The sequence below is a fragment of the Pyrgilauda ruficollis genome, unplaced genomic scaffold, assembly GCF_017590135.1.
Source record: "Pyrgilauda ruficollis isolate IOZ18807 unplaced genomic scaffold, ASM1759013v1 scaffold117, whole genome shotgun sequence".
NCBI lineage: Eukaryota > Metazoa > Chordata > Aves > Passeriformes > Passeridae > Pyrgilauda > Pyrgilauda ruficollis.
In genome coordinates, this window is record NW_024509988.1 from 1,028,790 (window position 1) to 1,042,263 (window position 13,474).

Sequence of the window (13,474 nt, forward strand, 5' to 3'; positions counted from 1 at the left end):
TGGTACAGTATGGTGTGGCTCAGAATGGCACAGCTTGGCATGGCACGGCACAGCTCGGCTCCGCATGGCTCAGCAGGGCACATCAGAGCTCAGTGCCATGGCACAGCTCGGCACGGCATAGCTGAGAATAGCACAGAAGAGCTCGGTACCAATGGCATGACATGGCACAGCACTGCTCAGCACGGTGTGGCACGGCACAGCACCGCTCAGCACGGTGTGGCACAGCACAGCACCGCTCAGCACAGTGTGGCACGGCACAGCACAGCTCAGCACCGTGTGGCACGGCACAGCTCAGCTCAGCACCGTGTGGCACGGCACAGCACCGCTCAGCACGGTGTGGCACGGCACAGCACCGCTCAGCATTGTGTGGCACGGCACAGCACCGCTCAGCACGGTGTGGCACGGCACAGCACCGCTCAGCATTGTGTGGCACGGCACAGCACCGCTCAGCACCGTGTGGCACGGCACAGCTCAGCTCAGCACGGTGTGGCACGGCACAGCTCAGCTCGGCCAGCCCAGGCTGCAGGGCTGGGAGCAGGGAGCGGCCGCACTGGGTTAGCTGGGTGCAGAGTGCAGGGACCAGGGCACACCGCAGGGCACAGGGCACGGATTGTGGGACATGTGATGGGGGCAGTGCCCACGGGTGCAGAGCAGTGGTGGGTGACACCCCGAGGGACACGAGACCCCCCTGTGCCCCAGGAGGAGCAGGGTGGCCCTGGAGCGTGGCTCAGCCCCAGCCCTGGCTCGTCCCCATTGAGCCCACGTGCCATGTGTGGGGCAGCACGTGCAGGGACACCATGGCCTTGGCACCAGGGTCACCTGGGGACACACGAGCAGGAATCAGAGCAGGAGCACAGGATGCCAGTGCCCACGGGGACTCCTGACACGAGGTACCTGCCTTGTGGGGTGTGGGGGGAGCCCTGGGGCACTCAGCTGGGATGAGGAGCTGGCACAGGGAAGGGGGCAGGCTGGGACAGGAGAACTTCCTGGAGGGAAGGACAAGAGCTTCAGGTGCCAGAGCGTGGTTTGGGCATGGCCAGGAGCAGCAGGAGCTGGGTGATGGTGCCAGGATGAGCTGCAGTCTCTAGGGAGACAATGCCCCATGGGAATATGGTGTGGGGTTGGCATCCCACAGCCACTGGGGAAGTCTGACACGAGAGCAGGATCACCTTTGGGCACCAGCTGGTCCCTTCAGACACACAGGGAGGGCAGGATTGTCCTGACAGAGCAGAAAGGACAACCAGTGCATGGGAAAGGTCAGAGGGAGCAAATGAACACTCTCGTCATGATGAGCTTCCCATTTCCATGATGGAAGGAGAATAAAACCCTGGCTCAGCTCCATTAACCGATGAGCATAAACTGGGATCAATCCCAGAGCTGTGCTGGCAGGGCTGGGACAGGGACAGAGCTGCCACACGGCCAAAGAGCTGCTCCAGGCCTGGAGATGTCTGTCAGAGAGCCTGGGATGGGGCAGAAAAGCCCTTCAGTGCCCATCCCAGAGAACATGAACACTGCCAGCTCCATCTTCGGGAAAAAAAACTGGGGTGATGGAGCTGGGATACTGGGAAACACAGCCCTGCGTGGTGCCCAGGGGTTTGAGAAAGGGCAGAAGGGATGCGGGCGATCCAAGGTGTCCGTGCCTCTCCGGGAAAGCTCACATGCGCCGTGGGTGGGTGGCACCGTGCAGCAGGGAGTGAGGAGCGCGGTGCCAGCTGCATCTCCAGCCGGTTCCCTCGGGATCCTGCCCGGCTGCAGCGCCCGGAGCGGCTCCTGGCCGCGGTGCCGACATCTGGCTCTGGATTGAGAGGGTAGGATGCCCGCTTTACCCTGGAATCAGCCGCTTCAGTGCCGGGAACAAAGCCGTGCCGTGTCGTGCCGTGCCGTGCCAGCTTTCCAGCGCCTCCGGACACAGCCGGGGCGGCACCGTCGGGGATGGGAGCGGGAGGACGTGCGGCGTTTGAAGGAAAAGCCGCCCTGCAGGATTCATGGGAAGGCATTTGCATGATAAAGCACGGAGCCCTTTGCTTAGGGTAAATCTGTAATTAATACTGAATCGTTGTGTAATTAAAAGCTACCGGCACGGAAAACTCGAACAGAAGCCAAGCGTGTGTGTGGAAGAGGGAAATAGAATCAAAGCCAAAAGAAATAGGGGGAAAAGAAAGATGAAGTGTTTGGGAAATGGTGTCAGAGCGCTATGGGAGGGTTGGAATTCTTGGCTCCTGCAGTGTGGAAGCAGGATGAGGTGGGGAGCTGGGATGGAGAGCAGGTAGAGCCCTTCCCCAGCCGCCTGCAGCAGGGCTGTGCCCCTGTTTCCTCGTGGATAATCCATCCCCGTGGGTCTCAGCTCTCATACGCAAAAAAAAAAAAAAAAAAAAAAAAAAAAAAAAAAATCCTTACAAAGCCACAGGAACCTGGGATGAGCACACAGAGCACCTGTGGGGTGGATGTGCCTCTCCTGCTTTCCCTCCATGCTGCAATAAACTGGGAACATGGAAGGAGGGAGCACTTTACTGGGCAGTCTGCTCCTGCTGTGTGCTGGCCTCGGATATGGCCAGAGTTTGAGGGGGGACACTGAGAGACACCTTGGGGACATTTGTGACCACCCTAGAGGCATTTTAAACACCTTTGGGGACCTCAGGGACACCCTGGGGACACCATGAGGACCTTAAGGTCACCCTTGGAAACTCCCTGAAGACCCTGAAGGCATTGCAAGGACCTTGGGAACACCCTTGGGGACGCTGGGAATGAACTCTGGGAGCACTCTGGAGAGCTGAGCTCCCAGTCAGATGCATGCTGGGGCCAGTCATGATGGGGGATCCCAAAATCTGGGGCTGACACAAGCTTGCAGATGGCATTGGGGGTTAAGGTGACTCGGGAAAGTGACCTGGCCAGGGTTCCCAGACTCGGTGGCATCCCATGGCACTGCCCATGCTGGATCCGTGCTGGATCTGCCGGCACTGCTGGGAAGTTCTCCCGGCTCCTGGCATCATGTGCTGCTGACTCACACCCAGCACTGCAATAAGCCATCCACGGCCAGCCCAGCAGGAGCTGCTTCCTGGTGCTGGACACACCCTGGGGACTTCATCTTTCCACAGGGAATCACCACTGCTGCTCCAAGACATGGTGGCCAAGAACAGCGCTTCATCGTCAGAAAGGATGAGATCCGAGGGAAAAATCCCTCTGGGAATTCTGCTCTGTGAAACTTTGTGGCCACTCAGGACTTAAAGAGATCTGAGGAAAAAGAGGGAGAGGGGTTTTGGACAAGGGATGTAGTGCCAGGACAAGGAACAAAGCCGTGCCGTGTCAGAGGGCAGGGATGGATGGGATATTGGGAAGGAATTCCTGGCTGTGAGGGCGGGCAGGCCCTGGCACAGGGTGCCCAGAGCAGCTGTGGCTGCCCCTGGATCCCTGGCAGTGCCCAAGGCCAGGTTGGACAGGGCTGGGAGCAGCCTGGGATGGTGGAAGGTGTCCCTGCCATGGCAGGGGTGGGATGAGATGAGCTTTAAGGTCCCTTGCAGCACAAGCCACTCCCTTCCAATCCAAACCATTCCGCAATCCCATTATTAATTCTCCCAGCAACGCTGGTGATTCATCTCTTTGGGAATTCCAGCCGATCTTGTCCCATTCCCTGGGTGGGATCGGGGTCAGCAGCATCCTCACGGCTCAGAACCGGTAGGATCGGAGCTCCTCACCGTGCCCACACGCTCCACAGCGGGGCGGAGCGGCTCTCCTCACCGTGCCCACACGCTCCACAGCGGTGCGGAGCGGGTCTCCTCACCGTGCCCACACGCTCCACAGCGGTGCGGAGCGGCTCTCCTCACCGTGCCCACCGCCCGTGTTTCCCCACGCCCGCCGTGTCCCGCTCCCGCCGCCCTTCCCAATATGGCAGCGCCCGCCTCATTCACCTCAGAGAGGTCGGCGGGGGCGGGGCCACGCCGCTCTTCCAACCAATGGGTAGAGGCGGCGGGGTGGGCGCGGCACGGCCTCTGCTCCTTCCAGCCAATGGGCGAGGCGGGCTCGGCCGGCGGTAGCCAATGGCGGCGCGGGCTGGCGCGGCGGGAAGGTCGGCCCGCGATGGCGGGCGCGGGCTGCAGGAGCTGGCGGGACCTGCTCGGTACGTGTGGGCTGAGGCGGGCCCGGGGACAGCAGAGGGGACGGGGGGCGTGAATGTCCCCCCTCTGCCTTCGTACACCCCTTCTCTCTCCCTGCACACACCCCTCCCTGTGCCCCCGTGTCCCGCTTCATGCACCCCGCTCTGCTTTCCTCAAAGCCGCCGCGCCCCGGGACACAACATCTGCCCTCACGGCCCCCGTGCCCCGGGACACAACATCTGCCCTCGTACAGCCCCCTCTCCCTGCCCTCACGGCCCCCGTGCCCCGGGACACAACATCTGCCCTCGTACACACCCCTCTCCCTGCCCTCATGGCCCCCATGTCCCGGGACACATCTGCCCTCGTACAGCCCCCAGTCCCTGCCCTCACGGCCCCATGTGTTTTCCTCACACCCCGCTGTGCCCTCACCCTCAGCAGCAGGAGCAGGAGGTGGTTTTGGGGTGCCCCGGGCCCGCTCTGCTCAATGAACCCAAACTTCTCAGCAGGGAGAGCCAGGAAGAGGAGAAGCCCCTTCGGGAGCGGAGCGGAGCTCCAGCAAGCGGCTCTGCGGCTGCTGGACCAGCACCAGAACCTGGCTGACCTCCTCCTGGAGGTAGGAACGGGGCAGTTCAGGGGCTCCTGGCCCGGCTGGGGCGGCGGCAGAGCCCAGCTGGGCATGGGTGCCACTGGCTGTGGAGTCCATGTCCCAGGAACACAGTGTTCCATGGTAGGTGGGGAGAAAAGCCAACAGCGTGGGAGTAAGATGAAGCTGGAAGCTCTGTGTCGCAGAAATGGGATTGTTAGCCCTTCTCCATCAATGTTTTACAGACTAAAAATGGTTAAGCATAGTCACGTTTTCCTTCGAGTCTGAACTGGCCACGTTTTCCTTCGAGTCTGAACTGGGTTCTTGTGAATCTAGGGAAGACAATTCAGAAGAGACCTGGCTTTTCTCTGAATTACCAACCACGTCTGGCTGACGTGGCTGTCCTCATGGCAGCCTTATCTTGAGCCACTGTTGTGATTTAGCTTCATTCTCCCTCTCCTCACACACTGATTTTACAGTTACAACAGATAATGCAAATATCTCCCATAGTTCAGGATCTGTCTTTCTCTAGAGAATATTTCCCTTTATAAAAAGTAAAAAGGGATTTAACTAGAAAATGATCCAACATTTGGACATGTTTCATCAAATATTTATGGCCACATGGCTTCACAGAAAGATAAGGATTATAGAAATTCTGTTTCTGGTGCTGCTGCTGAGCTGTTTGGTCCCTGGGGATGAGGAACTTTGACCTGTATCTCCTTTTTGTGCATAAGCTGACAGTAACTAAACCCACATCTCTTGTAAGGTGAAATCTGTGCTTTTCCCACGTGGGAGCTTCACGTTAATTTCCCTTCAGTTGCTCCAGCAGTGCAGGGATAGGTTTGTAAACGTGTGTGACAGGCATCTGAGAGTTTTAAGGTTTTATTTGGTTTCCAGGTGGGAGATTCAGCCAAGCCAGGTGTGCAGGATGGGGCAGAGCACCAGGGAGTGTCACCAGAGTCATTTATAGGTGAGCATCTACCAGGCCAGATGTGGGGAAGAACCCTTCCTCAATGCTGAATCTTTGCCTTTATGTGCAACCCCAGTTCTACTTTCTTTTCTTTGTTCTGGTCTTGTTTCTTGCTTGCCTGGTGATGTGAGTCTTGTGCTCTGCTGTTTTGTTTAGTGTCTGTTCTGCAGGAGCAGGCCTCAAAACTGGGTGTGCCCACAGCGACCTTGGCAGCCAAAAATGCCGTGGCCAACGTGGAGCGGATCTGCCAGGATTGTGCCAGCCCCTCAGGAGTCCCACTGCTGAACTCTGACCAGAGAGTAAGGGGAAAGCTTCTTCTTTAATTTAGCAACAAAACAGCACTGTTAGGTTTCACTTTAAGCCCAGTTTATCTGCTCTGATTAAGCCCCAAACACGAGCGGTTATTCACTGAGGTGTTTGATTTGCTTGCAGAAGTACAAGATAAATAAGAAGAGAAGTTTAGGCCTTTCCCCTGAATTCCCTCCATCATTTGACCCTTTAAAAAGCAGCAAACAGGGCAAAACAACAGATTGCTTTTCTGAGAGTGTGTTATTCACAAAGGGAATTATTTCTGCTTCATTTCCGGGGTGATGCCAGAAGAGGTTGACCTGCTTGCTTCAGACTGTGAAGGGTTTGCTGGCAAACAACATGTTCTGTCGCTCCCTCTTCTGCCAGGAAATGTGGAAAATGAAGGTGAGAGCTCATGGAGAAACACTGTGGTGTTACACACCATGAGGGTTCATCCATGGGATGTGGCATCTCTGCATTCCTGAGAATGGCTGGTTTTCCTGACCTTCCAAAAGCATGAGCTGAATTACACACGGTGGGATTTTTTTGGTTGTTCTGTTTATTTTAGGGCAAGTTCAGTGGGAACTTCCTTGTCTCTGCAGTGGGATTTGCTTTTTCAACTCAGTCGAGGTTTGGAATTATTTGAATTATTGGAAACTGCCACAAAAGATCATTGGCAGCACTGTGGTGATCAGGTGCTGGTTTTGGGGTCCAGTGCAGGAACTCCCAGCTGACTGTGGGGTGACAGTCCCAGAGCCCTTCACGTGCTTTGCCAGCAATATTCCAAGTGTCTTTGGCATCCTGGCTCTCCGCTTTGTTTACCTGGGAATGGTGATAAGACAAAGTGAGGTCACAGAGAAAGAAACCAGCTAGCAGATAACAGCTTGTGCTGCCTGACAAATGGGACGTCTTGATTTCATTTGGGTGTATTTTGTGCTGTGAGTGGAGTCAAGGGCTTTTTGTGAGTGGGAGGGTTCTGATTCCTCACTGCTCCCATGGGGAAGGAGGAAAGGCTGATCTGCCCAGATAAAGGGCCCTGCTCTGGTCTCAGATATCCTCTGCTGAGCTGAAAATAGAACCTGTGCGTTTCACAGGCTGATTAGGATCTCCTGGTCCTGGGGCAGACATGGGGATAAGGGAGAGGTGACTGTAACTGAGGGTGTTACAGTGAGAATTAGGCTGTGAAGACAAAGTGTGTGGGCGAGTTTGGGGTCAGGGTGTGAGGCAGCTGCTGCTCATGGCAGAAAGCTCCTGGGGCTTTGGCTTTGCCCTGTGCCCAAGGCTCCCAAATGCCTCTTCCTTCTCAGGGTGGGAAGGTTTTGTGGAGGTGTTGGTTCTGCCTGGAATGATCAGAAGCTGCTGCTGCTGCACCTTTCCCCTGCCAGGTGCACCCTGCAGTGCAGTTTTGCTGGCTCAGGGCTGCCCTGGACGTGCTGTTCTGTAAGGGATGTTACAGGGCAGCAAGCTGACCCGCACAGGAGTGATCCCTGGTGCCTGGTGCAGATTTTTGTTCATTTTTCCTTTGTGTCCATCAGCCTTTCTGCCTGGATGATTGCAGAGTCTCTCCCTGTAGTGTCCTGCAATCCCAGCTCTGTTGGGACATGGACTTGAGGGTGGCAACCTTGTTCCACAGGGACTAATAAACAGTTAATAGACTAAAAGACAATTCTCTAATCTGGATCTGGATCTGCATTAGCAAAACCTGAAACTCAGTCTTGTTACCTGTTTCCTGGGATATCCCTGCTCCTTTAAATCTGCAGAATCAACATTATTCCAGAGGGGAAAGATGAATATATTCATTACTTGTCCACAAAAATTTAATGTTCTGATATGTCTACATCTCTAAACCACATACAATTTCTAGGAAATATAACATTTAATCACCGGGTATTTCCTGCATTGTCAATTTTAAATTTTAACAACTGCTGGATGGCTGGACTAAACAGAATTCAGCTTTATTCCTCATGCATCATGTGCAATAACCAAATGTTAAGCGCCCAGGGCAGGCTGTGACCTGCTGGTGACATCTCCTCAGGAGCCCCCGGTGCTGGAGGCCGTGTGGCACCTGCACAGCAGTGACATCGTGGGCCTGGCAGAGCTGCTGGAGAGGTGAGCAGGGCTCTGGGGGGCTGCAGATGTAGCTGATCTCCTGAAGCCTATTAAACGTAATCAGGGATTAGTCGTGAGGATTCTGGACGGAGGGCACGGTCAGGTGCTGGCAAGGGAGCAGATGAGCAGGATTTAGGAGCTGCTCTGGGCTTGGGGGTTACTCTGGGCTAATTAGCCCAGTTTAGTGCAGTGGCTCCTTGGCACCAACTGGACTTGAGAAAAAGTCTTGCTCTGCAGAAGGTGGGTGCTTCCATCTTCACAAGATATTACACTTCTCTGGTCTGGCAGAGTTAATCTCCACAGAATTAGGATAAGAATTTTGAATTATGATAAGAATTAGGCTAAGAATTTTGGTTTTTTGTTTTTTGCCTCCTAAGGAGTGTCCAAGACCAAGCTGGGCAGGGCTTGCAGCAACCTGCTCTAGTGAAAGGTGTCCTGCCTAAGCAGGGGGTGAAACAAGATGAACATTAAGGTCCCTTTGAAGGATTATTCCATGAACAGAGCTAACAACTCGCCCGTTTGTGAGGTTCAGGTTGTCTCCTCATTGTGTCCCAGTGATTTTCTAGGCTTCTGATATTGGTTCACTTTTCTGTTTGCAATGAAAGCAATTTAAGGGAATCAAAGCCATAGATTGAGGATTTAATTTGTTTTTTGAAGCCTTTTTATCTGAGTGTCTTAGAAATTGGAACTGAAATTCTTCTAGCAGAGGTTTCTCAATGGAAACTTTCACATCAGGGATGAGGAAATACTTGGATGCACAATTTCACCCACATTTTTCCTTTGCATGTGTGTGTTGTGGGACCTTTTTATAAAGCAAATAATATAAAAAGCAACTGTTTGTAAAGCAAATGTGCTGGTGCAAATTAAATAAACGAAGTGGCACATTTAGGGCAGAGTGCCCAGCCTTGCAGAAAGCAGGAGGGGTTGAACTGAAGGTGATTTTGTGTTGCAGGAGCCCAGCAGGCCCAGCAGCAGTGGAGTGGCTCTGCAGCAGCCTCTGTGGCCTCTGTGAGCAGGCTGGGGACATCTCCTGTGGGGACACGGAGCTGGCACAGAGAATTCTCTCAGGCAAGGCCCTGGGCTGGGTGCAGGGCAGAACCTCAGAGGTGGAACAGCACAGGCCTCACTTTGTGTTTCCTTACCTCATTTCTCTGGGGAATATATTTTTTTATATGTTTGGCAAATTTAGCAAATTTTCTCCCTTTAAGAAATGACTGGTTTGAATTTTTCCGTGCCTTGGAGTTAAGGTAACTCAAGAAAGTGTAATTGTGAGGGGCGTGGTTCAGGGGTGATGCCCTGGCACTGTGACACTCTGCAAAGTCCCAGCGAGATTTTGGGCCAGGAATATTTCAGAGTTCCATTTCCCCCCCCGTCCATTTTGTATTCTTATTTTCTTAGTTTAGTTAAGAAAAAATCCCTCCAGTATCTGAGTGTGGACCATGAATCTGATCAAGTGCAGCCCCTCTGAGTCCTGCAGAGGTCGTGGAGCATAACTGCAAATTCTTTAGACTTTCTAATCCTTGAAGTTCTGGATTCTTTTTCCTGGGAATAATTCTACTCCAGGACAGTCAGTGATTGCTCTGAGTGGAGGCTTTCCAGAGGTGGGAGGGGAAGGAGCAGGTGACCTGTGTGCAGAGGGGATGCTGGAACACCCCCTCCCTCTTGGTTTGCAGACTTTGCCATCGTGTTTCTCCAGAATGGCTTCGAGCAGGCTTCGGAGCTGGGAAGGAAGGTGGAACTCCAGAAGGTTGCCTACGTAAGGACAAAATGAACCTGGCTGCAAATGCTGCTTTAATAAAGCAATTCCATTGATCTCTGGCTCTTGCTGGGTACAAATAATTCAGGGCTTGGAGCTGCAAGGAGAGGGGGTGGTACAGTGCTGGAGTGGGGGAAATGGTGAAACCAGAACTGAGACTTTTTGTATGGAGAATTGCTCCAAGGTGGCATATCAAGGGGTTTTTTAACTTCCTTTCACCTGGATTGCTTGGCTGTTCCATTTGAATGTGAGACATGGAATGCTGTAAGGTTGGAAAGTGCTGCCCTTCTGTCTATTTTATCTGTTCTGTTTCAGAGCCTAAGGTCAAAGTGAAGCTTTAAGAGGGACAAAACTCTTTGAGTCAATTTACTTTTTCTGCATTGAACAGCAGCCCTTTAAAACTCTAAATCAATTAATTTGTCAATTTTGAACAGATCTGCCGTGCTGTCTTACAGAGAATGCTGGCATGTAAGTATTGCTGTGATCCCAGCTTTGTGCAGCCACTGCTGTTTCCAAGACTTCTGTTCCTTGCTCACTGCTGAATCCCTAAGGAGAAATCCTTTGCCTGGCTGCTTTGTCTGTGCTGTTGTGCATAATATTTATGTCACTGATTTTATTTGCCTCTGCTGTCCCTGTCGTTCTCCTGAAATGTCTCCAGACACTGCAGATAATTTCTTGCCTTTCATGCTACTTTTTTTTCTGCTCCCATCTGTAACATCATATAGATACCTGACCCGCTTTCCTGATTTTTAACAGGTTTGCTTGGGAGCAGGTGGAGCACAGAGGTCAGGCCAGGATCAGCTTTGCTGCTTAGATCTCTTTTTTCTGCCTAGTAAATTAAACTTGGAGTTGACAGTCTGCTGACTCACCCTTTGGATTTGCAGGCCACTGTTTTCTGAAACCTCTATTTTTATGCTGAGCCAAGACATCTGGTGTAGGTGTGTAGCCTTTAAACAGCAGCGTTCATGAGCTGCAATGTGCCTGCCCTGTCCTGAGCTGCCCTGGTACCTCTGCTGAGGGCTCAGCGCAGCAGCGCCTGATTTACCAGCAAATCCTGCTGCAGGAAGGCTAAACACACTCACACGGGGGATATTTGTGTCCCGTGTCACGGCTGATCCTCACGGGGAGATGCTGTACCTGCCCCCGTGTCCCACAGCCCCGGCTGGTGTCGCCTGACAGTGCAGCCGCTGTCACTGTGTCTCCTTGGTGACAGCGCTTCTCGCTCTCCTCGCTGGCACCTTTCCTGCTCGGTGCTGCTGCGGAGGCTGCTGCTTTCTCTGTGCTGTAAGGTGACCCCAGGCACCTCCCCTCCATCCCCGTGGGCACTGCCAGCCCCACGCCTTGCCCCCGCTCTGGCAGGGAGCGCTGTCTGTACACTGAGATGCCTCAGTGAGCTCTTCTAAAAAGGGAAAGCTGCAAGAGAAATGCTTTATTATTTAATATGCATGAATCCCATCTCAGGTGGCCCTTTAACAGTCGAAAACCAGCCCTTCTCAGCAGAAGAGTAGTGATTTTGGAGGAGGAGGAGGAGCAGGCTGTTGGCAGGCAGACAGGAGTCTGCATCCTGCTCTTCATTTGCCCTTCCCGTTTGCGCAGCCTGCGTGCCTGCAAAATGCATTACAGGAGGTTTATGTAAGATATTTTATTAGTCCATACTTTTGGGTCACCTCTGAGGGGTCCCACTTCGTTAATCTTTGGAGACCATTAGGATTTTTAATGTAAAAAAATTTCCTATTACTGAGGACCTTCACAGGAGGAGAAGGACAGGCTGGGAGTAGCAAGGGAGCAATGTGCTCACTGTAATGATCTGGCAGTGTTGAACTGCTGTGCCTGAAGATAAGCTGAGTTTATCTCCTTTGCTTTATTCTCCCCTACTTAACCTTAAAGTATTCCTCAGCAGGAGAAGAGGCTGTTACATCCTAAAGCTGTTTTGGCATGTGAGGGATGTCTGGTTCGCTCCCTCTCCTCAGTAAATTTTCTTTGCAGGGTTTTTTTTCTTAACGAAGCGATTTGAATACACAAACCAAGCTCCTTTAAGAGTTGAAAGAGGAGGGTTTTCGAGGCAGGGTGGCACAGAGCAGAAGTGCTGCTGCAGAGGCTTTCCCAGTCCGTGGGCTCGGAGAGGTGTGGGCTGAGCATCGTCAAGACAACGCGCTGCGCAAGCTGCCAGCCTGTTCCATCTCTGCCCGTCCTTTTGGGGCACGTCGAGCTTCTAAAGGAATTCCTGCCGTGCAAATGGCACTTTACAAACTCGTGGTCCTCCCCCAGCCTGCCCTTTGTCTGCACCGAGGTTTGCAGGGTGCCTAATTCAGCTTGTGCAGATCCCTGCCCGCAGCCAGGCTTCACGGTGCTCACACTCACACAAGCATTAGGGCTGGCTTTGGGAATGAAATACTGATTTACATGCGTTTTTAGATGGCTCATTATCAGCATGTTCTTGGGAGTGTTTCTTAATTGGTTCAAGGTCAGTGGTAATGGTTTCTGAGTCTCTGTGTCACTTTGGAGAAAATCTGGTAAGAATTTAGCACTGCTGAGTGGTTTCTGCACATTTCCCTAGCGGGGTCACCTTTGTAAAGGGGCACAGATTGCTCATTCCTGTTAATTCCCGTGTGGGGTTTGTGTCACAGTTCTTTTCTCATTGGGTTTTTGTGTGTTTTGGGCTCCAGGGGTGCTTGATGCTGTTGGTAAAGAGAAGCAGGAAGATGTTTCCATGGTGCAAGCTGTGAGGTTCTGGTAAGAAACGTTCCAAACAGTGTCAGGAGGAGGTTTTTATCCACTGTTGCACTTCTTACTGAAATAGGAGCACTGCTGTGGGGGTGTTTTTTACTCATTTACACACCCCTCCACCTCTTCCAGTGCTATTTGTGCTTGGTATTCTCCTCTAATAAAATATGTGCAGACAAAAGTGCTTGTAAAAAAGGGCCAGGTAGGAAAGTGGATTCTGGCAGTGCTGGAGCCAACCCTGGAGCTCCCTCTTGTCATGCCAGAAATTCCCCATCAAGTTTCCTCAGTGCTTCTGGGCAGAAACACCTGGAAGGTGAAATCATCTCCAATTCCAAACTTGTTTTATTTAACTGCTTTGTACATGTCACCTTCAGCCCTGTGCAGGGATACCCCTGAGACTCACATTTGTAAATCTGATGGCTACACAGTGTTGAGTAACCCATTCTTTGTTTTGGGTTTTTTTTTTTTTAATACATACCAAAAAGTGTATATTTGTGGCAATTTGAGAAGATGGATGTAGAATAAAAATCAGTCATTCCCCCTAAGCTGCACCTGGTTGTTCCTATTGCATCAGCAGTGGTGGATCATATTTAATCAATGCCTGGCTGATCATAATGAATCAGTGCCTGGCTGATCACCTGGCTGACACTTTCTGGTGTCTCCTTGTCCTTTGCAGGCTCAATGTGTTCAACGTGTCCCTTTATGGAAGCGTGGCTCACCCGGATTCCTTGAGGCAGTTTTTCAGACACACCCTCACCGAGGTTCTCACCTACAACCCCGTGCTGAAAGGTGGGAATGGGCAGGGATGGGGGTCTCCAGGTGTCTCCAGGTGTGTCCAGAGCTCTGTCCCACACTGAGTGGGGCCCAGCCTGGAGGAGCCAGAGCCACAGCAGCCTCCAGGCTTCTCAGCTCCTTCCTGGGGTCTGTAAGGAGCTACATAAGCAGCATGCCAA

The 13,474-nt window shown here is 52.6% G+C and overlaps 1 protein-coding gene across 1 annotated transcript in view; it reads left to right on the top strand.

Moving 5' to 3' along the window:
* Window positions 1-4,074: 4,074 nt before the first annotated feature.
* FANCA (FA complementation group A) overlaps window positions 4,075-13,474 on the top strand; it is a 33,475-nt gene continuing 24,075 nt past the window's right edge. Inside the window, exons 1-11 of the mRNA XM_041484373.1 lie at window positions 4,075-4,114; window positions 4,595-4,704; window positions 5,572-5,644; window positions 5,801-5,943; window positions 6,242-6,337; window positions 7,968-8,041; window positions 8,994-9,109; window positions 9,715-9,797; window positions 10,232-10,265; window positions 12,464-12,530; window positions 13,198-13,310. Coding sequence (XP_041340307.1) covers window positions 4,075-4,114; window positions 4,595-4,704; window positions 5,572-5,644; window positions 5,801-5,943; window positions 6,242-6,337; window positions 7,968-8,041; window positions 8,994-9,109; window positions 9,715-9,797; window positions 10,232-10,265; window positions 12,464-12,530; window positions 13,198-13,310 — 949 coding nt within the window. The remainder of the gene's footprint in view (window positions 4,115-4,594; window positions 4,705-5,571; window positions 5,645-5,800; window positions 5,944-6,241; window positions 6,338-7,967; window positions 8,042-8,993; window positions 9,110-9,714; window positions 9,798-10,231; window positions 10,266-12,463; window positions 12,531-13,197; window positions 13,311-13,474) is intronic.